Here is a 26045-nt window from a genome sequence, read left to right as displayed (position 1 = left end):
CAGGAAAGCTTATGCTCAAATAAATCTGTTAGTCTCTAAAGTGCCACAAGTACTCCTTGTTCTTTCTGCTGATACAGACAAACACGGCTACCACTCCGATTGCTACAGCACACCATTTAGGACATTAGCCAATTCTCTGCCCTGTTCCCCTGGTCACCTAGGCTTATAAACTGGCTATAAAAGTTCACTCCAAGCAGGAATCTGATGTACATGGTCTCAGCTAGGGAGCTAAGCTGCTAAGTCACTCTGGTGGGGGAAGAGTTAGTGGTGAATCACCATTGCTTATCTTATTCAAGGTCTCTCTCCAAGCTGCCTAAGTGCTGTTCCTTCCCTGTGCGCATAACAGTTATAAAGTCTCCTGTTAGTTTCATGGCCCTCGCTGAGCACAGCTGTCTAAACACCATGCAAGACCAAATGGAATCTGTGTAACTCTTCCAAAACTATCCAGGATACCCAACTCCTTACATTTTTCTCATTGGTGGGCATTTCACTGTTCACCAGGTTGAGGATTCCTGATCTTATAGTCTTGTCAGACACATCTGAGCAAAACATTTTGGCTGCTGCATCAAAGCTGGAATAAAGTCCAGAAGCAGTTCATTTGGAACCCCTGAGCTGCAACTGAGTTGGGAAGAGATACAAAAACTGAAGTTCTAATGACACATGGTCATTAAAAGATCCTACTGCTCTTCTATAAGAGCCCGGGTAACCCTGGCCTGCTGCTCATATTCCAACTCAGACAATTACATTCTACCCACAGTCTTGTTGGCTAAAATATTCTTTGTCAATTCCTGTCCTCAACTGTTTTGTTCCTGCACACTCTCAGGTGGCAACTGCAACTTAATGGCAGAGGAAGTAATACTCATGCATCCTGTTCTGAACATAAAGAGTATTGTGCAGTGGTTAGTCAACATTCATCAAATCCCTCAGGATCCTTAGATGAAAAGGCACCATATACCAGCAATGCCAGCTCTTACTGTTACACAGCATCCCTCCCTGCTCTCCTTTATGAAGATCTACAGATACCAGGATTCAGTAGCGCATTAGCCACTGGGCCAACGGGGCCCATGCTCAGGCAACCCAGCCAACTGGGGGACCCCAGAAAAATGGGTGTCCCTGTGCCCCGACCCACTCCGCCCACCAGGCACTCCAGCCGGTAAGCTGGGTCAGGGGGCTTGACCTGCTCCACCCAGCACTCCTGCCGGGGAGTGGGTCAGAGCGCATGGATTTCCTCAGGTATTCCCAAGTACTCTCCAGGGGTTGTTTGAGTTCTAAGATTATTGGATTCTTCCTACTTTTCATTGATGGAGCTTGCACACACATTTTCAAGCTCAGTTACCTTTTTCTCTGTGGCACATCCTCCACTATTTATCCTCTGACAAGGAAAATCCTTCCATGCTCCTCTCTGGGCAAAATCTGTCATTGTGCAGAGGGTGATCACAAGGGCTCCAAACCATTTAACCCTGTAGCCCTTTGTACCCCACAGAATGGAAAGGAGATTTGACTCTTGACACCTGTAGATCTTAGGTGACGCACCAGAAGCCAGGATCATCTATGATAAGACCTGGTGTATTTTCACACTGTTTCCCAGTTCCCTCAGTGCAACTCACTGAAGAGGCGCTATTCAGATACTTACACATATTAACCTCATTGCCCATGTTACTGATACTTTATAAGTAGAATTTTCAGGAGCTCTTTGCACTGACTTAACACCCCTATTGGGTAAAACTCCCAATAACTTTAAAGGGAGCCGAGCAAGGCTGATGCAAAGTATTTTTGAAAATCCCACCTTACGTTATTAAAATTTTAATAATTTTCCAAAAATTTATCGTTCACTATTTATGTTGTTTGTTTACAATTGGCACCACACTTAACTTGGACACTGAAACTGAACTAGCTAGAGACACTTTAGATTTATAGAAAGTTTCAATTTCAGATTCTCCTGCCCTAGTGCAATGTTGTTGTATTTGGATTCTCAACATTGCCTGGGAAAAGTTATAAACAAATGTGGTTTAATTTTATTCTCTCCACCCCAGCCCTCCTCAGTTTCACAACTACATTTCTATTCATACTGGGATTTGCAAAACCCTTGTTTGTTTACAAAACCTGAAATATGGGCCTGAAAAACACTCACTAATTTTTTGGTTTTTTTAAATAGAAACACTGATTGCTCTCCTTCTCTATACAAATCAGCTTCAAAATTAATTAGAAGAGGAAAAATTCAGAAATTAGAGAAAACGGTTAATTTAGGACTATTCAAATAAGAAAAATGCATTTTTGATAGAAAACTTAAAAGGGAAATGTTAAAAGGAAAAGTGACAGGTTAAGAAATATTTCCCAGTGGATTGTACTGGTCCTAGAACACATTATTGTATTCTCACAAATTCACAGTAATGAGTCATGCTAGATTCAAAAAAAATAAATAGCAGCTACCACTCTACACTAGAAAGAGCACCATTTCACTCTGCAGCTCTTGAATCAGGCCCTCACATAACAGTTTGTTAAAAAATATAGTGTGGCTAATTAGCTGTAATATTATGTGGATATCACAACAAATAGGACAGATTTTTTTTTTACTGAAGTCTGTAAATTCCAACAAAAAAAACTGTTTGGGGCCAGTTGAATGAGCCTTTTAAAAAATGAACTTACCTGGAAGATGTGATGCTACATCAGAGAAAAACTCTCAGAGGCGATACAGATTTCAAATTAAAAAGCAAATCAATAAAATAATTAAACCCCAAAACATCCCACTTTCACTTGCAACTTTTTAGCATTTCTCAACAGGCTAAAACACAGTCTTTCTAAATTGGTTGTTAACTAAATTAGCAGTCGCATAAAACTCCCACATACCAGATGGCAACCCACAATAAACGTCTGGGCTGTTCGATGCACAACACTGAAGACATTCAAATATGCTGTCCGAGGCAAATCCAAAACAACAGAGATATTGTATCAGAAACTATTGTTTTGGTGAAAGATGCCAATTAAATAAACAACAATCCAAAAATCACTCTCTGAGGTCTTCATTCTGCTCTCACTAACCAAGGTGTATATCAAGATTAACTCTACTGAAGTCATTAGAGTTACTCTAGTGAAAGGTTACTGTAACTAAGAGGAGATTTAGGATCAGAGTACATTAAGAAAGAACAATCCACCTCTACTCAGCAAAACAGTTAAAGCACATGCTTAAGTTCCAGTGGTTTCAGTGAGACTTAAGCACATAAATAAATGTTTTGCTGAACTGGAGCCCAACAGCTGATCCAAAGCCTACTGAAGTAAAAAAAAAAGGCTCTCCATTAACCTCAGCTGGCATTGGATGAGGTCCTAAATTAGGCAACATTTTCTCATACACACACCTAGACATAAAGATACAAGATAGTTGTTTATTTATACAATTCTTGTTTCTTGAACACAGATGCAAAAAAGTTATATTAAAAAGATGAACAGCTGCTACCATATGCTGTTTAAATGGCCACCAAAAGCAACTCAGGGGCCATAAAGGGAATAGTAAGGGAATTAAAAAGAATTTTTATTCATGCAGATGGCCTAGCATACGTACATTCATTAAGCTGGTATCAACCATGCTTTAATTAAAAGTTAGTTATGGAAACTTAAATATGATTAATGCAAATTAACATCCTATCAGGAGTCTGCTCTATCAACGGTAAGACGTAACAAGCCACATTTTTAACCCCTAAGCCTCACATGTCTCTCCCTCTCTCTTTGAGATGCTATCATGATCAGAATACATCAACAGTATTGTAAAGAAGCATTGCAACATAGAACCGCAAGAGAGGACTGGTCTGTGGCCATTCTTCTGTCATGCTTAGCTGTTCTTCACTTTGTATTTCATTCTGAGGCTTTTCAGCCATCGAGCAACCCATGAACTGATCAACCATTAAAATAACTAGCTGTACAAAGGTCAATTGAACATATCAGGCATGAGCTCTGTGAAAGGACAGAATGGTGCATGCCCAAAAGCGGCAGCCTACTATTCGAGAGTGGAAAAATCACTTAGAAGCTATGATTGTGTTCTGTAACACAATCAATCTTCTTCTATTACTCAGGCACACAAAACAGACATGGCAGAAATAAACATGACAAAAATATTCCAGAGGATTGGGAGCAGAAAGGGGGGTTATCAAGCAATAAAGGGAGAGGCAATTTTATGAGTCCACTTTATTCAAATATGAAATCAAGACAGTGCATACTAATTACTAAACCCCTGTGCTTACAAAGACTGCACAGTCCCACTGACTTTAATGGGACTACTCACATACTTGGACTTGAGCACATGCATCAATTTACATTTTATTGCACTGTACTGCAAAACCAAGACACTTGGAATGGACTCTACAGAGTCAGAATCAGTGAACAGGATTTTTTTTCAATGCAACTATTACATATTTATAAAGTTTACATTAAAAAGTCACGAATAAGCCAAAGTAGAATGAAATAAAATCAGCCCATCTTCAGAAAGCAGCATGGGCCTCTGGAGAGGGCACTGAACTGGGAGAACAGAGACTTGGGTTCTATTCCCAGTCCTGCCATGGATGTGTGGCACAATCTTGAGCAAGTCAACTGTCCTCTATTTCCCTAACTATCGATAGTAATGCCTTAGCCTCCTTTGCGAGCTATGGATAAACAGCACTCTATAAAGCATCATTATTGATGCTGCCAGATCGTACCAGTGCAGTGCCTTGGGGAGGATATACACACGCAGCTCCAGAACGCAATCCAAAAGCTCTCCAGGCTGTGAGGAAATACTGCAAATTTAGTCCTTGCAGGTGGATGGAGGAGCACCAACAGGTTTCTTTAGAGCCCCTTTACAAAGAGTAGCATGGAGATGCTTTCCCCCTCCCTCCACGCAGGTGCTCCAACACCCAAATAACCAGAGAATCAGATCCCTGAAAGGGGAAAAAGCCCCTTCCACCTCTCTTCCCAGAGGGGTAAGCCAAGTCAGATTGCAGAGGGAATGGCTTGGGACAAAGCTGCCTGAAGTGCAGCAAGAGGAGATTTAGGTTAGATATTAGGAAAAACTTCCTGTCAGAGTAGTTAAGCACTGGAAAAATTACCTATGGATTTTGAATTATGAATTATTTTGTCATTGGAGATTTTTAAGGTTAGACAAACACTTGTCAGGAATGTCTAGATAATAATTAGTCTTTCCTCAGTGCAGGGGATTGGACAAGACCGACTGAGGTCCCTTCCAGTCCTACATTTCTATTATTCTTATCTGGTGACTCTTTTCTAGATTACGTCAGCAGTTCTCAAACTGTGGGTCAGGATGAGGGGGGTTGCGACCCCATTTTAATGAGGTCGCCGGGGCTGGCATTAGACTTACTGGGGCCCGGAGACGGGGTTGACGTCCAAGCCCCATCACCTGGGGACAAAGACAAAGCCCGAGCTCCACCACCCAGGGCCATAGCGAAAGGGCTTCAGCCAAGGGTGGTGGGGCTCTGGTTACAGGCCCCCCAACTGGGGCTGAAGCCCTTGGACTTTGGCCTCTCCACCAGGGGCAGCGGGGCTCAGGAAGACTCTGGCTTCAGTTCCCTCTCCTGGGGTCATGGGTTTTTGTTGTCAGAAGGTGGTCACGGTGCAAAGAAGTTTGTGAACCCCTGGATTATGTAAACCCAGCCGGTGGTCACAGCTCCATTTCAATTTGAAAAGTGCCCTTGTCCTGAGAGTCTGCCCACTAGCTGGGAACCTTCAGCAGACAGGTTAGAATTGAAATGGGATTTAGACAGATCTGCCCTTCTATATCCCTTGAAGCGATCCAGCCAGGTCAGAGTTGACAAGTGCCACAGGGCAGCTTGAGGAAAGCCTGTGCTGTACCTGCTCTGGGGATGAGCAGAGTGAAATCTCCAGGGATGTCAAATCTGACACCTTTGGTAAGGCTAAATTCATTTACAAAAAAAAACAAACCAAAAACCTAACCTTCAAGTTACGAGTTTAAGATTATGGTCAAAGGTAAACAAATCACATGCTTATAATCAATTTTAGCATTAAAATTATATGACCCTTAAAGTCTAGCAGGGTGGTATCCCTGAAGCCCAGCAATATTTCATACACATCAAGTACATGAACTACCTAAAATGTTCCATTTGCTGGTTTGAAACAAGAGACAGGTACACCTGCTACCTCATATTTTCAAACACAAACATCTCCTCAGATTATATTCAAATTACAGCCTAAAATTAAGAGGAAAGCCACTCTGCACAAGTAGCTAGCAAACAAGACAACTACACATTTTAGGATATTTATGGGCTATTTTAACTAGATCATGAACAGTTCATCTTTTCTGTAAAACAGTATTGTTATTGCCGCAGCTCTTAAGACTATTTTTATTATATTACAAAAAAATCGGTCTTTCCTACTATACCACCTCATTTACATAGGAAACTTTTTGCTAGCAAAACACCCTGTTTGCCACGGTGGGGGTTAAAACACAGAAGAGTCCTAGCAATACTCAGTTGGAAACAGCAAGTGACTGGTATTACCTTACAGCCTGCTCTTACGGTGCATTACCAGCCCTGTGTTGCTAACTATAGCACCAGAAGAAATCCATATTAGAAAAAAGCTGTCAGTGCAAATAACAAAACAATGCTGTCTCTAGGACAGAAGTGTCCATGCGTCAAGAACATTTAAAAGAAACACACACACCCCCATCTCTCTGAAAGGTTTCTTTGTAGTAATCACGAGCACGAGACTGGACCTGTGGGCACAGAAGTGACCATTAATGCCCGAGTCTGTGCAGCAGCTTGATGAGGTTGTTTCTTAGCAACACAGGGGGTAGGTAGCTTTCCCATCCACAATTCGGCCATGCGAATCCAACAGACCTGACCAGCTTGAGAAAGGCGGCGGCGGCTGGGGGGGGGGGGGGCTAGTTAAAATGAATCCCCCCCTCCTCCAAGAAACAGCTGGAGAAAGGTGAAACTCGCTCCCTCAGGGAGCCACCCTCACGCCCAGGTAACTGAGCGGAAGGGGGGGGGGACCCTCATCCCTCCCCGCGCCCGGGGCAGTGGGGTTTGGCGCCCAGAGGAGACAGACGTTAATTCCCCGGGGAGCGATGCCCAGCAGCCGGGGGCCCGTCCAGCCACCTGCTGCCCCCCTGCGCTATCCCGCGGCTGGCCAGGCGGGGGGCTGAGCCCACAGCTCCTGGAGACCCGCCCGGCTCCCAGCCCAGAGCCGGCCCGGCCCGGCCCCCCACGGCCAGGCCGGAGCGCCCCTCAGCACAGCCGCGTCGCCACGGGGCCGGCCGCCCCCTCCGGCTCCAGCGGCCTAGGCCGGCCCCGGCGCCTCCCCCCCGCCGGCCCCCGCGCTGCGGGAAGCGGCTTCTCCCCCCCGCCCCACGCACCGGCTGCGGCTCCTTCGCCGGTCGCGGCCCCAGCGCTCGCTCGGCGGCGGCGGCTGCTCTCCCCGGCTACCAGGAGCGGGCTGCCGACCTGCCCGCTCCCCTCTCGCATAATCCCTGGCGAGGGCGGGCAGGGCAGCGGGGCTCCTCGGAGCCGCTGGCGCGGCAATCCCTGGGCGGCTGCCTGGCAGGGCTCTTGCCGCGGGGAGGGGCGCCCCGGCTCCCCCTCGGCAGCGACACGGACCCGGCTGGCAGCCGCCTCTCCCGGCGCGAGCCTTGCCCACTGCTGCAGAGCGCGGCCACTTCCTTCCCCGGCTCGCAGGCATTCCCTCACTCTGGGCGCCGGGAGCACGAGAGGAAAGCCAGGCGGGGTGCGCCCCCCTCCGGCCGCGGCGGGGTACGACAGCGCGGCTGCTCCGGCTGGGCAGGGGCCACCTGGGCGCTGCACCGCCGGGCTCTGAGCGGCTGCGGCTGGAAGGGGCTTGGGTGAGGCTGGCGGGAAAACCCCAGCACCGGCTCACGGGTGCTTTACAGAGGTGGGGCGAGAGGTAGTGAAATCTCTCCCTTCCAAACTAGCTGGGCCCTGGGACTAAACTCAAGAACTTCCCAGGCTCCGCCAGGGGATGTAGGCAGGTGCAATGGTCTAGGGTTAGCCTAAGAAATAATAATACACTGCCCTTGTACTCTTCAGGGTTAGATCTCCCCCTGCTTTACAAAGGGAGGACAGTGCAAAACGGAGGTATCAAGAAGTCAACTGACTTCCCCAAGGGGCCACAGTGAGTTAATAGGTTTCAGAGTGATAGCCCTGTTAGTGTGTATCAGCAAAAAGAACGAGGAGTACTTCTGGAATGGATCCGCCTCTCCTAACTCTCAGATCCATAAATGGAAGTTTGTCTTGCACAGTGTACACACAATAGCCCTGTTTCTCATGGCACATCTGTACAGGGAGCACCTCACACTAGTAATGCACACTAGTGTATTCAGAGACTTTCCCATAGTGCTATTGCTATGGTCATTGCAGGGATCAATGGCTTTAGGGCCATGGCCAAACGCAAGGCAGAGCGCATTGAGGGCTGGATGTAGGGGAAGCAGCTGCAGGGCTTGGGACTTCCCATCCACCATGAAAAGAAATCAGGTCAACTGGACTCAAGTGAAAGATCTCTGCTCATGCATTGCAACCCCCACCTAGCACAACAAATATTTGTAAAACTCCTCAGATGACTGCTGACTGTGGGTGCAAAGCACCAGTCAACATCACAAGCTCAAAGTATGAAGATAGGGCTTCACTAAGCCATGTTATCTCTGCCTCAAAATGTTCTCTCACTTCTTAGGCCAGGAAGGATCCCCCATTGACCCTTTTTAATTTGTTGCATTACCCCTTGATAAATATAATGCAACATGTTAATTACTTGGGTCTGCATCTAGACTTGTGCGTGGCTTTTCTAGAATTTCCAAATCAATGTTTTCAGGCTGGTTTGATGATGCTTGCCTATATCATCTGCACATTAATTTCCATCCCATTGGGACTTAAAATTAACTTGAAATAATTACAAGTAATTGATAAGCTCCATCCTATAAGCTTTCCTTTACTGATTTTTCTTTCACATTACCTTTTCATCATGCGCCAGGGTTGGAACTTAATGGCCAGAATTAGGAAGCCTAACATTTTCATTTAATTTGACCTCCCACCAGACCCGCCCTCCTTTAAATTCTCAGCACCCCAGCCCTGTTACAATTTCAACATAGTGATTGATTCTGAGATACATAGCAAGACTAGAGCAGCACTGACTACTCTTACATCTTTGCTCACTAACAAGATTGGATAAAGGCAAGAAAAATACAGTTATCTATGCTGGTGTAAAGCCTGAGAAGTAACCAGATTCCTTACATATTTTAAAAATAATGACATCATTAGTTATCCTAATTGGTTATTGAAAATATGTCCTGTGATTACTTTTCATATCACACAACTATACACTGTCAACAACCAATTTGCAGAGCTAGGAGACATACAATGAATTACAAATAAAGTCATTAGCCTTTTCCATATAATTGCACTATCAACACACTGAACTTTCTTCTTTATTGCAGCATGTTCAGGATCTTTGTCCCCACCTTCAAAACCTTTTATATATCTCACCACTGCTCTCTTATCCTCCAACTTTCATTCCCTACTAACATTCCTATCCTCTCTCCTTACTGCTCCTTTAATCTTTTCCACTAAATTCCCAAAATTTGTCTCCTACCCAAATGTAGTATCTACCAATTCTTGTCCACTGCCCTTCATCTCTTCCTTAAAACCCATTCCTCCAAAGAGCTCATCTGCTGCTTATATGCTTGAACTGTTGTGTTTTGTTTCTCAGTTAGATTATAAACACTTTAAAGCAGGGGCTGTGCCTCTTTATTTGCTTTGCAAAGTGCCTGTCCACAATTACACTATACACTGCTATATAAATAACCAAAACCAGCTAAGTGCAACATACTTAAGGAAGTACTACTAAAGTAACAAAACTCCTCATCTGAGGGTCAGGAAATAAGATAGACAACAGTTTTATACAACTCTGGACCTCTTGCTTTTGTTTTAATTTTTTTTCACCTGTTTATTTTTCAGCACATCTCAGGGATTTAGTTCAGAGAATAATCTTCCTTAACTATACTTATCAGAGCAGGGATGTTGATCAGTCAGTTGGTCTGGAGATAACTGATCTGCCTCTCTCTTCACTTTACCATAATGCTATAAATTTGGGCGACAAATTAAAGCAGGATCCAGCAATGGAAGAGATTTACACCGGAGAGCTGTCTACAAGAAAACTAACAGAAAAGACTGACACACAAATGTGGTGATTCCCAGTTAATTTCCCATCCCTCCGATGCTTAGAAGTGCCGTAGGAATGGGAGGAATTGCAAAGGGAAAAGAGCATACTTGGAAAGAGCATAAATATGTTCAAACCTGTTGAAAATATAATTTGGCCTTCAGCACAGAATCGGTGTTAAAGGAAAGCCATTTTAAAATTGTACATTTAAAAATCTCATTTAAAAGGACACCATTCAGAAACGTCAGCTGCAATAACAGATATAGTTTCAAAAGCAGCTACTGATTTTGGGTGCGCCTATTTCTTGGTTCCCAGCCCTTGGCCTGATTTTCAGAAGTGCTGAACATCTAGATTTCCCAGACATAATTTGGTGATGCAGGTTCTCAGCACTTCTGAAAATCAGGCATGAGGTGTCTTAAGTAGGGCACCCAAAATCAGTGATACTTTTTGAAAATGCTGGACCAACACCTAGTTTTTCTCAGCAGTATGACAACACAAACAGAAATAGCTCAGAAAGCCTGAGCTAATGGGAGGTAACTTTCAGACGGAAATAATATAAACTCACTTTAATGATTCTTCTTTCCTGATGTCAACAAATGACAGTAATAAAAAGAGAACAGTACCAAAGAGGGTAGGATGGAGGTAAATTTAGGTCTAAAATGAAGGGTAGTGGAGCGATAATGGAATAGCTGAAATGCGAAACCAGTAGGTATATCAATTATCCAAGGAAAATTGGTTCTTCTGGTAACTGAGGGAAGAGAACAGATTTGTAAACAAGAAAAAAAGCACTTAAGACAATGTGAAGATTGAAGCCCTGTCTTAATTCCCAAGTGTAAACGTATCCAGTAATGGACTCCTTGCGAGAAAACCCTCCAGGCTGAATTATACATTTGAAGGCATTAGCAAGCACACTATGCTAATTCAAAATTGTGGCAACACCATTCCTTGTGAGTGGCATTGCAGCTGTTTGGAGGCTGAGATTCTTATTCTATTTAGGTATTTTGAATCCAATATACAAATCAGAATATAAAATACCCAGAAGACTAGTCCTAGTCTATGTTAGATCAGAGGGAGAATGTTCCACTTCCTGAGCTCCCCCTCACTGACATTTTCAGTCCCCCTTCTAATCTTCCATTGGCAAAGTGAATGCTGGAGAGAGAGAGAGAGAGAGAGTGAGAGTGTGTGTGTGTGTGTGTGTGTATTTGGAGTGCCTGTATTCAGGGGCAAATAGGGAAGGTTCTTCACTGAATGCTTTAAAACCTAGTTCTATAATGTTAGAATCAAACTTGCACAAGCTTCCCTTATGCCAATGATCCTGCCCTTTCTGTTGCAAAGTAATCATATTGTTGATAGCTTGAACCATGACAGAATTTGAAACAGATGATATGGTTAAAACCTAGATCATCACTGGGTAATATCCCTGAACCTAGTATTATTCTTGGGCAGCAGGAAATAATCTAATTAAATGTTTAATACTAAAATACTAAACTGAAAAATTAGGTATGCACCTTTGTAATTCAGTAATGTCCAACCTAACAAATACATATTATTCACCACAACAAAATTTGTAAGTGTAAAAGGCAGATTTTATTTTTTAATGTGTGATGGGCAGATCATGTAGTCCACAGGCAAGACAATAGGTGAACAACCTGCACCAGTGACTGGATCCCCAGAGACCACAAGCGACCACTGGGGAGACTGAAAATGCGCTGGGCCGATCCCATGATAAAACTCTTTGGCCAGAAATGGAAAGAACGTGCTTGCAACAAAAAGGAATGGTGTGATGTCGACTTGGAGGGATGGACGAAGACAAGCTGGACAAAGGTAACAAATGTGAACATAACTGTGATTGGAATAGGGACAGCATGATGGTTAGTGCCTGGCATATTAAAAAAACCTGTGGTTAGATTTCCCAGGTCTTGGGAGTGTCATGGGGAGAGGAGAGGTGTGCTAGCACTCACTGTGATCCATTGTGTCCAAACTTTACAAACTAGAACTGTTGAGAAATAGCAAAACAGTACTAGAAATGATCTGCTAACATAGGCCAATGGCAATCAAGCTTGCAAAAAACATCACAATCTACAGTCATCCAGACATAATGCAAGTATTGCTTCTAGTTGCTAAAACTGTATAAAGAAAGCACTCGTTACAAAACTACTGAAGCAAAATCTCAAACTGGAATGATAAGTTTTATACAAACCCCTATACAAAAGCCACAATGAAACAGAACTCAACCCTCTTTCACTCGTATACAATGTACTTGCTGAAGCATAGTACAGAATGCATTTCTGTGTCAAGTATTATTTTCTAAGAGTCATTATACATCCCTTCATTGTGTGCAATTCTCTTTTGTGTGTGTGTGAAGGAGATAATCAGAAGTGAATTTTATCAAGACAAAGTAGAAACATTAAGTACACAGTTACTATAGCAAACTATTTCCTCAAGGGAAGATACCTGTGGAGATTTTTTGAGTGATTACATTGATCATTACATTTAATTACTCCTAATGATTACAAACAGACAGAATAGAGAACAAGAACTACTCTCCCAAAAGGCTAAGAGAGGGAAAACATATGGAACTCTTCAAGCGTCTAGGGCTTGCGCAGAGAGTGTGGCCTTTATCTCAGACTGTGAGGGGCATGAACAAGATTTCCATACATAGAAGGCCCTCTACCGATGCTGCCATGCATGTAGTTCTGCAGCGCTCTGCATCTTCAACACTCAACCCTCTTGTAACTTGAAAACCCCTTTTCAGCATTAATTTAGGCTCACAGTGAGAAGCTGCCCCTCACAGTCTGAGATAAAGGCCACACAGTTTGTGCAAGCCCTAAACACTTGAAGAGCTCCGTATACTTTTCCCTCTCCAAGCCTCTTGGGAGGGGAGTTCTTATTTACCAACACTGAGATATATGAGGACAAGACCAGATGGCATGGAACAGAATTTGGCCCTGGATATTTCCAACAGGATTCTAAATTAAATTAGTAAGTCTCAACACTAAAGAAATAATTTTTAATTCATGTGGCTCTGTAATATCCTCACCCATTCACACAAGAAATACAATTCTGAAAAAAAAATCTTCAGTTTGTATAACTACTTTCTATGCATTTATACAAATGGACATTTAATAGAATTCCAGTTTGCAGATATGCATTTATTTAAGATATGTCACAACAACAAATTAAAAACAAAGCTACAATATTTTAAATAAAAGGTGTTTACCATATGCTTGTAGTTATATTCACCACAGAAGCTTTGTGTTGCTTTCTGCATAATATAAAAGTTCAAAATGTCATAGTATCTATTATTTACAATGTAGATATTAATCTCTATAAAAATGGTGAGCAAAATGAACTGCAAAAAGATTACAACATGATTTTGTTCAGAAAACAAGCTGCCTCACTTTACTTCCTTATAAACTGAATTCTTATACACTATTTAAAAATAATTCACATTTTTTTTAAATAGTAAAATACACGATTAACAGATTGATTTCTCAAGTGTAAGAAAATATGTTTAAATATATGTGGCTATTTGAAGTACAAAATATTGCTGTGTGTAAAGGATAACATGGTTGTAAAACTACTATTGAGGGTTTACAAAAATACAAAACAAATTGCATTTGCTGAGTGCATAATTATACATTAGTGCAAACAAAAGCATATCTGAATTTAATAGGTACAAGTCTCAAAGATTTGCAGAGGTACGTAAAACATTAAATCTTTTCAGTGTCATACGGATTGAGCCCAAATCTCTATTAATCCTTTCCAAGCGATCTTCCAAGGCTTCCTAAAGAAAACATTTGAAAAAGATAATACATTCAATATCATACAGTTACAAGTAATGGTCCTTCTAAAACTAATATGTTGGTACTGTCCCCATTTTCCATCAGTGTCTTTTCTGATACATTAACAGCTTTCCATTAGCACCAGGACGCTTGTCTACCTGAGTATGTACTCAGGCAGCTAGCCTGCACTGAAGTCTATGCTGCCACATCTTCACTACTATTGTTCCTTGTGCGAGTTAGATTCAAGCTAGCATGCGTGTGCCTACCTGAGCTACCACTATACTTTCATTTGTTGTGCAGATACACAGTAGAACCTCAGAGTTATGAACATCAGAGTTACAAACTGACCAGTCAACCACACACCTCATTTGGAACCAGAAGTATGCAATCAGGCAGCAGCAGCAGCAGCAAGAGAGAGAGACAGACACACACACACACACACACACAAAAGCAAATACAGTACAGTACTGTATTAAACGTAAACTACTAAAAAAAAAGGGGAGGAAAGCAGCCTTTTTCTTCTGCATAATAGAGCTTCAAAGCTGTGTTAAGTCAATGTTCAGTTGTAAACTTTTGGAAGAACAACGATAACGTTTTGTTCAGAGTTACGAACAACCTCCATTCCTGAGGTGTTCATAACTGAGATTCTACTGTATTCTAACTCAGTGGTTTACAATCTGGGGTCTGTGGACTATGTCTAAGGATTCTGTGAAAGGTTGTCGTTGCCACAGAACAGTGGTTTTCAACTTGTGGTCCACAGAGCTGTGGGGGTCCGCAGACTATGTCTAAGATTTCCAAAGGGGTCCACACCTCCTTTTGAAATATTGTAGGGATCCGCAATTGAAAAAAAGGTTGAAAACCACTGCACTAACTTACAACAACTACACGTATCAGTAGTTCTAAGTGATTTTAACTTAATCTAATTTACACCCCATCATTTCTTGATTTAGTCCTAAGACATCACGATAACTGGCAAACAATTTCCATAAAAGCTAAAGATTCAAACCAATTCATGGGCACTGTAGAGTGGTATGGAAAAGCTCCTGTTACAATCCACTAAACCATACCTTATTCTGTAGCAAAACAGAGAATACAGATTGAACTTCCAGTATTGGGAGATTAACTGAAAAAAATAGTCAGATACACAGAAATAAGTGTTTTCACCTGGTTTAATCTTGCTTGTAAGGTTGTTCTTCCCCCACTACCAGGTATTCGACTCAATGCAGCCTCAATCTAGTAACACACAAAATATCGCAGCTGTAAATTAAAGAGCCAGTATAAAATTGCCTAATCTTTAATCTCCAAGAAAGTCAGGGATAGGTTAGAGATATATGTGCAGTGTAGTTGTTTAGATATTGTGCAACTATATAATATGTCCCATACTATGTTATTATGTGTACTCCTGCCCACCCTCACAAACATCCCTTTGAAGAAGAGCGCACTCTGATTTGATGCTGGAATGGTTTAATGCACAAACCTTTCATCTCTGAAAGGCTAGTTTAAATCTTGGCTTGTTGCAAAATAAATTCACCTCAGACCCTCTATCCCCATTTGTCTGCTCAATTGCAGAATATGACTTTGCGTAGAAGAGTCAAAGGACTGGAGTATCAGTATCACAAACAGTGAGTTTGTGGGGGGGGGGGGGGGAAGAGAGTGAGAAAACCTGGATTTGTGCTGGAAATGGCCCACCTTGATTATCATGCACATTGTGAGGAGAGTGGTCGCTTTGGATAAGCTATTACCAGCAGGAGAGTGAGTTTGTGTGTGTGGTTTTTGGAGGGGAGTGGGGGGGTGAGAAAACCTGGATTTGTGCTGGAATAGCCCACCTTGATTATCATACACATTTTAAAGAGAGTGGTCACTTTGGATGGGCTATTACCAGCAGGAGAGTGAGTTGGGGGGGTGGGGGGGAGGCGCGGCAGAGGGTGAGAAAACCTGGATTTGTGCTGGAAATGGCCCAACTTGATGATCACTTTAGATAAGCTATTACCAGCAGGAGAGTGGGGTGGGAGGAGGTATTGTTTCATGGTCTCTGTGTATATAATGTCTTCTGCAGTTTCCACAGTATGTATCCAATGAAGTGAGCTGTAGCTCACGAAAGCTCATGCTCAAATAAATTGGTTAGTCTCTAAGGTGCCACAAGTACTCCTTTTCTTTTTGCAGAAGTTTACTGTATAAGGAAGACGATGCATTGTCAGAACAACTCTGGGAACTTTGAATTGGTTTGAGCCAGGCATAGTGCAGCTATATGGCTGTCTCACTAGCCTCTCTCTCTTATATAAAAAGAAAAGGAGGACTTGTGGCACCTTAGAGACTAACCAATTTATTTGAGCATAAACTCTCGTGAGCTACAGCTCACTTCATCGGATGGATTCAGCATTTATTCATAAATTTAGGGAAAAAACGGTTTTTACCTGTTGCTTTTCTTGTGTGAGTTCATCAAAAAGTCTCTCAGTTTCAGCCAATGTCTTAATTCTTGATGTATACTTGAAATCAGCATCATAAGGTACTACTGGTGGAGGAATACTTTGTTCATTTTTGTGTTGTATATTCCTCTCTTCCCAACTGGATGCCACAGTTCCTTTCTTCATTCCAGTGTGCAAAGATTCAGTGCAAGAACTATGTTTAACACAGCTGTCAATGCCTTTAGCTGAATGCTGCCTTCCTATGAAAAGATGAAAGTGCTGTTTATTTTTTTAAATTCTCCATTATATATAATGTATTATACATAACAGAACATAAAGTGAACCATAGGAAAAGCAATGAATCATTGTGATTCTGTAGGACACAGACAAAGGCACAAAAATTCACATGAGGCTTTCACTACTAAAACTTACTAATATATTTAATTATGCCTCATGATATTATCAGAATTCTTTCAAGATGAAGCTAAACTTGGCTAGAAGTTATGCAATATTGATTAGTTGCTGTTGATGAGTTAAGACCTTAGTAATCTCAGATTTACAACAAAATAATTTACTACAATATTAAACCAGAATATTTAATACAGGTAATGAAAAATATTTCACCGTAGCTTCAGACTCCTCTTTATATTATAGTTAAAGAATTAAAAACATGATTGAATATTAAAAATATTAAAAATTTAAAATGTAATATAAAATATCATACATTCAGTATTTTAATGAAAATGTGATTAAAAATAATGTTTTCATCCAACTATTTAAAAAATGTAAATTAACTAGCTTTATTATTATAATTACCCTTAACTATTTGTATGCAACACTTAGAAACAGATCCTTCATTAAGGATATTGAATACATACAATGACATGGTTCCTCGTAATACATACATTGCTTAACTAAATTAGAAAATGTATTTCCTTTCTTATTTTTCAGTTGAATTATTTGTTATTCTATTGTTTGTGCATAAAAATTAAATATTTACTGTAATAATAGTAATTTTCTACAGCTACAAGCAATATTACTGTTGCATTTATTTATTGCAAAATAAAAGATAGAGCTTTATTAGAAAAATGTCATGATTCCTCCTATCTAGTCGGTGGAAGCTATGTGGAGAAAAAGAGTTCCCTTTAGGAGGATGAAAAAAAAACAAACAAACATAATTCTGCCCATTCTGACAAATTACCTTCTATATCATCTATTGAAAGAAACTGGAGTTGTTTTCTTGGATTGCTATGTTGTAATGTAGAGGTAGGAGCAGTTTCCAAATCATCCAGAAGTATATTGAATCTACAGAATGATGAGGGGAGGGGTGTAGAAGAGACAACTACTTGTTAGAGACAATTTTTTATAATTGGTATTTCTTTTTATACTTTTACATATTAAAAACAATTTCCTCTTCAATGGAAAATGTGATCCCTCTGGATTCTCCTAATTACAACCCCACCCTCAGGTTCTTTGGTTTCCATATATCAAAGGCCTTGAATCATGCAACGTGTTTCTTTCTAAAGGAAGAGGCCTGACTCCCATTCTCAAGAGCACTTTAATGTTACACTTAAGAGTGATGCTGTACTTTCCTTTTCCTCCTCCTTACGTATGCCTGCCCTGTACCCCACCTCCAGAATCAGAATGCTGCCTCTGCAGCTCTGCCAAACAGGATATCCAGCTTACTATAAAAAGAGAACCCTTTGTTTCAGTAGTAAATTTAGTCTCCACACAAGTTTCTTTGGGGGAGTGAAAAAGAGCTCTAAATGCTTACTTTCTTTTACCCATTCTTTAAGGCATCACTTGTATCCCTGCAAACTGACCCAGATTTACTCTGTGTAGACATAGGACAATGCCTCTACAGTCTTTTCCCTGTCAATATTATTCCATCAAATATGATATACCTGACATATCACCTTGGTGAATGCTAACTGGGGGGAATCCAAGGTTATTCTTCCTCTATTTCAAAAAGCAAACTTGACTTCAGATATATGTCCCAGTCATGCAAACCCTTACTTAAGTGACCAGGCCTCTCTCATATGAGTATTTCACATTAAATGTGATAAGACTACCGCGATGAGTAAGAACTATTCAGAAAAGTATGGGTATGCTGGATCAAGCCCATAAATTGTGTAACTACTATCAGAAAATAAACCCTGCTCCAAAATTAATATTTACAAATGTGTACCTAGTCACTGTGTTTTCGTTTTTGCCAAGCAAGTGGCTAAATCCTGGAGACAGGTTTTCTCTTGGAGATCGTTTTGGGCTGTATGTCACTGACACTGGTGCCAGCATTATTTCTCTTCTTGCTGCAGAGGAGAAAAGATTTAAGTGCCCAACACTTTTTCTACTTAAATAGTTTTTCTTAATACAATTTGATCCCAAGTCTTAAAGAATTAATTTTCAAAGTTCTTCATGAAGTATTGTCCTCTCAAATCATATAAAGTATGTGTCACACACTGACAAATGATAGTAAGGTTACAGCTTTCACATAGTCTGTAGCTCACGTATGCAATCCTTTTTTCAGAAAATCCATAACAGTGTGAGAATTGTAACTTTTAAATTTCCTACCTTCAGCTGTTTGTAACACAACCTTATGTTATTTAAATACATTGCATTTTGAAGTGAGACACAATAACCCTGTACACAAAAATGCTTACTTGGAGTGTTTGCCTTCCTGTTTGAAGGTGGGAGGGATGATGACCTCTGCCCACTAGGTGAGCTATATCTTTTTGATCTTTGTTGATCTCTGCATTTCTCTGGGGACTCATTGGCACTAAAAGTGCTTTCATTAAATCCAACAGTTTGACGTCGATTTGATGTTTCTGTAACAAAGCAAACATATAGAAGTTAACATTTATATTACACAGGATATTGAAGATTCTCCTTCACTCAGTCCCCATGTACCCTACTGTACTCAAACCGGTACTCGTTCCATCTCAGCTGTTTCCCATATCAGTAGGTTTGTGTTATACTAACCAGCTGTACATGCTTAAGTCCTGTTCCCACTAGAAATTGATCAATATTTGATATTCATTGAAGTAAGATGTTAACCTGACCTATGAGGAGAGCTGTTCTGCAGCACAGATATAGAAGAGAAGAACTGAGTTTAAAGTGAAGGTAAACAGGACAAGTCTGAGCTAGTGAGAAATAGTACAGACTTAATAGAAACAGAAGACAGAAAGCAGGGTAGCACAAGTATCTTGAGAGACAGGAGTTTGAACAGGACCTAAGTTTTCAAACCTAGATGCTTGAATTTAGGCTCCTAAATCCATATTTTTGGCTCCTGAGTAATAAAGGCCTGATGCGACGAGGTACTGAGCACCTGCAACTCCAGCACCATAGAGGAAGAGATTAAGTCTACTCAGTCATATAATACATGCCATCTTTCATGCCAACATTTAGATGTTACACTACAACAAAACAAAGGTGGATGCAAAGACAGCAGGAACTTTCTTAATCCTCAGTGTATATAAATTTCCCCTAGAGAAAGGACACTGAACTAGATGAACCAGTATGATGCTATAGAGAATTTTTTGCATTCCTACTATTTTAAACAAGTCAGCTAGCTTTATTATTTCAGGTTTTGTTTGGCAAACTACAGAGCATTGTTTTAGGATACACAAAGACACTTCACAAAGTTTGCAAAGCTATTAACTATTTTTACCCTTTTCACCTGAGCCAGACTAATTTTAATCCTTGAAAACAAAAGGGGGGGGGGGAGAGGATGGAGGACAGGTGATTTTGAGGATGCAAGTCAAGACAAATCCAAGAATATAAATAAATTTACTAGTTGAAGTGTCTTCTTTTTCGGTCTGTGTGCCCCAACTTTTAAATGCTTTTCCCTCTTCAAGTTCTTTAAAGGCTTTCATGATTGGTGTGTCTGGTGCCTCATTTTCTTTTTTTGCCATTACATTTGTTGAAGAGTCTTCTTGTGAAGGGTCCTTTTCAGGAGGAGAATGGTGCCTTAAATATATAAAAGCAGCATATGAGGAACCAAGGTTTTATACTGTAAGTAGGCGATACAAATGTCAACCGAGAGTTATACTCGCACAGAAATGAATTTAATACTTCACAGTTTGTTGGTGAAAAGTATTGTGTCATCCTGTAACAGTCCAAATGGAAATTCTTATCATGTTCTTTATTTCATCCAGAAACCTCTGACTTCTAAATATTAGTTACAGGAGGATTTGAGCCCCCAAATCTGAGCAATAGTGGAAATGAGTGAAGTTTGGTGAGCTAGAACTTTTCAAACATCAACTCTGCAAAATCTTAAAACCAAATATACCCTGACAGACTGAGGAACGTACGAGGAACAAGGCAAACTACTAAAAAGACAGAGTGACATCCTCATCAAAACTGAAGTCTGCAGAACCAGCAGAGCTGCAACCAACCATGCCAGTGCAATTCTGACAGAGAACTCCTTTGATGACCAAGGAACTGAAGTGGAACACTCCAGAGGGCATAAAGACAATGACAATTGGTCAGTGAACAAGATATACCGATTAGGTCCCTTCAAGGGCTAAAAGACCTTTAAGAGCTAAGAAAGTCCCTGCCTGTTTCACACTAGATTAGTAGGTTCTTTCAAAACATGCATAGCACTTCAGGCAATGGATAAATACTTTAGAACTTTAGTAAATAAATACAAGCACAAAACTCAAGAACAGTCAATTTTAGAGAAAATTATTTTTAAAATCAGAAATTGCATACATATTTCTTAAATACAACTGCTCTGATTCTCCACTACATCAGAGTGGAGGGTGGTGGTTACAGGAAGCTATCTTACCTAGAAGGAATGTAGGTTTCCTCAAGTCTATTATCCATAATGCTCTCTTGATTTTCTAACGGTTGGCCTGTGAAGATTGAATACTCTGCCCCTGGTATCAACCACTTCCGTCTGTTTACATTAGAAGCTGTCAGCTTGCTATTGGAGTGAAAAACTTCAGGATTATGAAATGCTTGAAGTTTTGGTTTTGAAATTAAAAAAAACAAACAAACAAACAAACAAATAGCACTCATACTAGCCAAAGAGAGAAAAGATCTTACATTCCAACACACAATTACAAATTTGTAAATATTTGGAGAAATAAGTACCTTTTTAAAAAGTGAGTGTTTTAATTGAAAGAAAAACACACACACTCAAATTTCAGCAATTATTTATAATGTAGTTTTAGAAGGCAGTATTTTCCACAGATCTATACTTCCTTACAGAAACACTTGCTTTTCTGACTTCAAATGCCGGATACCAAGTTTGCTTCTTCTCAAAGATTATGAATGAATTTTACAAAACTAAGATATAACTGTACCTAAGGTGAATCTGTTGGTTTAAAGCCTCCAACTCTTTACTTCTCTTTTGTCTCATCCTATATATTTCTTAAAAAGAAAGAGCACAACTGATAATACAAAGGAGTGATGAATAGAGGCCACCAACTATTTTCAACTGAAAAATTACAGATTAGAAATACCAAAAAAAGTGATTTTATATATAGATTCACTAAAAAGTACCCAAAAATTAGAACAGCATATCATTCACACAATACCAAGAACAGTAATGATATTTCTTAAAATCTATCCTGCTGTTTGTTTAAATGGAATGATGCTTTCTCCAGGTGTGCTATCAATTTATAAGGCCTGATTTCATCCCCAGTTCTACATTGGCTTCAGTAAATTGCACCTCTTCCCTACACACCAGTGGGGGCAAATCTGTCTCATAATGTTTAAGTTTCTCCATTTTTCCTATTTTGGAGGCATCCCCATTTTCTAGCTATTCAACTAGTCCTCAATAGAAACTATCCCTCCAGTTGCTAATTGGTACATTTCTGAAGTTCCTGAATAGAAAAATTTTGAGATCCAAGAAAATACTGCTATCACTGATCACTTTGGCTCTCTGAAGTACTTCTATATCAGAATGTACATACCAATGGACAGTCCTAAAACATATGCATTAGATTAACATGCAGTGCATACCACAGCACCAATTAAAAGTATTAAATTGAAACAAACAGGAAGTCATGATCTAATATTTCTATTATTTAAAAAAAACGGATGAAGGTAAAACTTTTGAGGCCTGCTTTATACATCAAAGGAGCAAAGCAGGCACACCCCAATTTTTCTCTTCTTCTAGCAAAATTTACACTCTAATTTCCACATAAATGTAAGTGACACTTGTAAAATGTTATTTTAAAAAATTTAAAGAGTCACATACACCTTTCTGATTCAAAGTGTTAAAGGTACAATAACATGGAGCCTTTACAGTCCAATTGCAGGTTCAGATCTTATGCTTCCTACTGTGTACCTTTACTGACAAGGGTAATCTCTACTCATTTAAGTAATCCCAATGAAGTAACTGAAACCACTTATGAGAGTAAGGATTGTACAGGTAAAGCTTGCAAAACTGGACACCAATATTTTTTATTTGATCTTTTAATCATTTCCTGGCATATAATATACTAGATTATGTAATGTCCTTCAACTGCTACAGTCTACCATTAGATAACCGATTTTTAGCCAAAACAGACAAACTGCTCAATAAAACACATCACCCACTTTTTCACAGGACAGAATATTCACTTACTGGGCATGAGATGTTCTTAAATGACTTGCAGTAGCGTGACGGAGTTCCAACATGTTTTCATGTTCCACCTGCTTGATCTGAGCTTCGAGTTTTGAAATTGTTCTAATGCAGAAGTAATGAAGACATATTGTAAGGAGGTTAAAAAGAAGTTTAAGATAGGGTTATTAGATCTTACCCAGTATTAAAATATAGGGATTTTTTAAAATATTTTTTAAATTTTTTAATGTCCTTAGTGGAGTTTAGGTGGAAGGAGCATAACCAGTATGTAAAGATACTTCACTGTACATGATTCCAAGCCCTGCCTAATCAGAAGTTAAACAACATGAATGGAGGGCAAGAAAAAAATATGTTTCCCTGGAATAATTCCATCCAAGTGTAAAACCATTTAAAAATACTAATAAGGTTACGTGGTTCTAGCTGAATGAAGTCTATTTTTTTAAAATTAGCTTCACCAAAAGGAAGAAAAAAAAATCTCTTTTCCTCCTTGAAAAGGTGGATTTCTATAAAGAGCTCCCCCATTCTGATCTTCATCTCACATGTCACTCAGGTAACTCACCCAGCCTGCTGTTCAGACTTTTCACATTATAGCTCTCCCTTTTCACCTGCCTTCCCCCACAAAGTAGCCCACCCCTTCAATTAACCAAACCTTAGCAAGAATTCTATTAAACCTGCAATCAGAGTTAAAGTGAAAAAGCCAAAACCTGGTGGGCTTCTAAATTGGGGGACTGTGACACAGACATGCCCAGGCATGTATATTACCTCTGTGTCCAACCATTTCTCAATATTTCATCAAAGAGCTTGTGTGTGGTCTCTGCTGAAAGCTAGGAACTAGCTGATTGTCATGATTACTGTGAAATGTTTGTAAGGGAAATAATTTAAGAGATACGTAAAATGCAGAATATTAGGTTTCAAAACTGCTGAATTTGTCACATGAGGCGAGGCAGGTTTCAGAGCTAACTCAATCAACACTGGGAACAATAGACATCTGTGAAGCCAGCCCCATGGTTACTATCTGGACCAGGTGCAGGCTTTGTAAAGACAAAAGAACTCCAGGAAGAGTCTCTGAATAAAGGAATCCCCTCGGGAAAGGGCACAACATTTGTTCTATTACAGAGGAGATACTCTGCCAGCGGAAGTGGGAGCTGTCTCATTAAAGGTGAATCGTAGCTTCCTGAACTGGACAAACGTGGCAAGGACTGACCATTGGGTGGGAAATATAGTATTAGACAGGAAAGTAACTTGTTAATAAGTATACTCTATAGATTTTGTATATGTTTTTCTTTTACTTGTATTCTTATGTTCCCAAACCTTTATACTTGCTTTTATTTGAATGCCTATCTCAAACTCTGTTAGACGTAAAACCAAAATGAATTTTATTTAAGTCCTTTGTGCTAAGGAGAATGATGAACTGAGGTGAACTGCTTCCATGGAGGCAGCGGATCAGTGTAGACTGTGGGTGTCCAATCAATAAAGGGTTGGGCACTCAAGTGTATCAAAGTGGGGTGTGTGAAATTGCTAGCCTGCATTGCGAGAGGGGGTTGTAGAGCCCAGAGCAGAAGACTTGTGTTGCCAACAGCCAGTAGTTGGGGAGGCTTTCCTAAAATCTAGGGGGCAAAGACAAGGCTCTCTCATGATGTAAGAAGGTGGTAGTTATCCACCTCAAGTAACTGCGAAAAGTGATACTGGGATCCATCAGAGAAATACAGTTTTCAGATAGGAAAACAAAATATCCTTTTCCATTAAGGTTCCCCCAATCTGGAATGGTCTATGCCCCAGCAGTTCACGGAACCAGATGAGAGAAACAGACAACGCAAAAGAAATACTAGACTGAACTGCCCCGACTCCTGCTCTCAGAACACAAGTATGGCAAAGGCTCCTCAATCTTCAGAGAAATACCTAAAAAAAGTGTAGATAGATGCCAGGTGAATGACCAGTAAGTTTCTTTTAGACAGGTGGACACCATGTCAGCTTGGGATGTCTCTACACCCTTTCTGGTCTTAAAACTCTCAAATGCTTAATAATGTATACTTTCTTGATTGAGGAGTAAATTCAAAGCTTAAGCAGGAGGCCTTCTTTCCCCCTTTTTTTTTGGACCCAGAACAAAATAAATAAGGATTTTGGCTTCCTAAAAACCTGCGAATTATACAAATATATAAAAGGGCCATGACAACACCCAAAATGGTCCCAAATTCTCTCTCTTTGGCTAGTCTGGCTTTAGACAAAGCAATGGAAGGTTAATGGCTTAGCAGCAATGAAATCTAGAATTGACTAGGAGATGAAACTGGTGACCATCCTAAGAGTAACACTGTGAAAAACAACAAACAAAAATGTACATGAAAAATTGTAATTTCCCGATCTCTCCTAATCTTTCTGATTTATGAACAGCGAGACTCCAGATGCTCAAATGGACATGGGGAGGGAAGGGATGACAGCACATACCCACAAAAGAGAAACACAGTGAGTCACACAACAAGAGAAGTCAGCTCAAAGAGATTCTGTGGGGCTTATACTAGAGCTTTCCCAGAGTAAAGTCCCTCTTCCCCTGCCAGCCTCCCTGAATGCTCTGTTTAGCAGGCTTGCAAGGGAACTGTTGAGAAATATGAGACAGACTTTCAGCAGTCTGTACCCATGCACAATACTGGCTGGACTTTGGCCCCAACATTCATCCCTTGATAGTCATGTGTCCTGCCTGATACATATCCAGAAAGTGTAAATTCAATGGATTGCAGTTCTATCAGCCAGGAGAGAGGTCTAGATAGCAGGAGGGACAGCCACAGGAGGTATTATTCCTGCTCTATACATGGAACACTTTCCTGTCCTTTATTTGTGCCTAGGTGCCATAATCTTGAACTGCAAATTCCTGTCAGCATCCACATTCCTGAAAACCAGAACAAAGACTGGTAGGCTGATGATGAGGGCTTTTGAGGAGAGAACTCTGGCATGAAAAGCTTGACAAGTGGATTGGCTGAACTGAGTGACAACAGAAAGAAGAGAGACAACCCATTCATTCCAGATTGGGAGGAGGTCCTGATGAGGCAAAAAATGTTTAAAGTGTTGTAAAATAAGTAGGCTCTTATAATTTGTGCAACGTAACATAAAATTATTCAATATCTGTAC

General features: G+C 40.5%; 2 protein-coding genes and 1 long non-coding RNA gene across 8 annotated transcripts in view; 1 reads left to right on the top strand and 2 right to left on the bottom strand.

Moving 5' to 3' along the window:
• PITPNM2 (phosphatidylinositol transfer protein membrane associated 2) overlaps positions 1 to 7627 on the bottom strand; it is a 216902-nt gene extending 209275 nt beyond the window's left edge. For all 4 annotated transcript variants that reach the window (XM_084648892.1, XM_084648894.1, XM_084648893.1 and 1 more), the window contains exon 1: positions 7355 to 7627. The gene's annotated coding sequence lies outside the window, so the exon portion shown is untranslated. The remainder of the gene's footprint in view (positions 1 to 7354) is intronic.
• Positions 6881 to 26042, top strand: LOC311531501. 2 transcript variants are annotated; one of them, XR_014714230.1, is made up of 4 exons: positions 6881 to 6966; positions 11786 to 11988; positions 20533 to 20837; positions 25763 to 26042. It is a non-coding gene; the product is annotated as an uncharacterized lncRNA (long non-coding RNA). The 2 variants fall into 2 exon arrangements; XR_014714231.1 differs by lacking the exon at positions 25763 to 26042 and having other exon boundaries at positions 20533 to 20978.
• MPHOSPH9 (M-phase phosphoprotein 9) overlaps positions 13660 to 26045 on the bottom strand; it is a 42065-nt gene continuing 29679 nt past the window's right edge. Inside the window, exons 16-24 of one of the 2 annotated variants that reach the window (XM_084648896.1) lie at positions 22929 to 23030; positions 21141 to 21278; positions 20145 to 20320; positions 19015 to 19179; positions 18543 to 18663; positions 17556 to 17659; positions 16364 to 16614; positions 15114 to 15182; positions 13660 to 13951 (exon numbers count right to left, since the gene is read on the bottom strand). In XM_084648896.1, coding sequence (XP_084505022.1) covers positions 13850 to 13951; positions 15114 to 15182; positions 16364 to 16614; positions 17556 to 17659; positions 18543 to 18663; positions 19015 to 19179; positions 20145 to 20320; positions 21141 to 21278; positions 22929 to 23030 — 1228 coding nt within the window. In that variant the 3' untranslated portion in view covers positions 13660 to 13849. The remainder of the gene's footprint in view (positions 13952 to 15113; positions 15183 to 16363; positions 16615 to 17555; positions 17660 to 18542; positions 18664 to 19014; positions 19180 to 20144; positions 20321 to 21140; positions 21279 to 22928; positions 23031 to 26045) is intronic. The other variant, XM_084648897.1, reaches the window with a different exon arrangement.

The sequence above is a fragment of the Lepidochelys olivacea genome (assembly GCF_965140295.1).
Source record: "Lepidochelys olivacea isolate rLepOli2 genome assembly, chromosome: 15".
NCBI classification, from domain to species: Eukaryota; Metazoa; Chordata; order Testudines; family Cheloniidae; genus Lepidochelys; species Lepidochelys olivacea.
The sequence above is the reverse complement of the archived record's forward strand: the minus strand, read 5'-3'. Positions and strand labels throughout refer to the sequence as shown.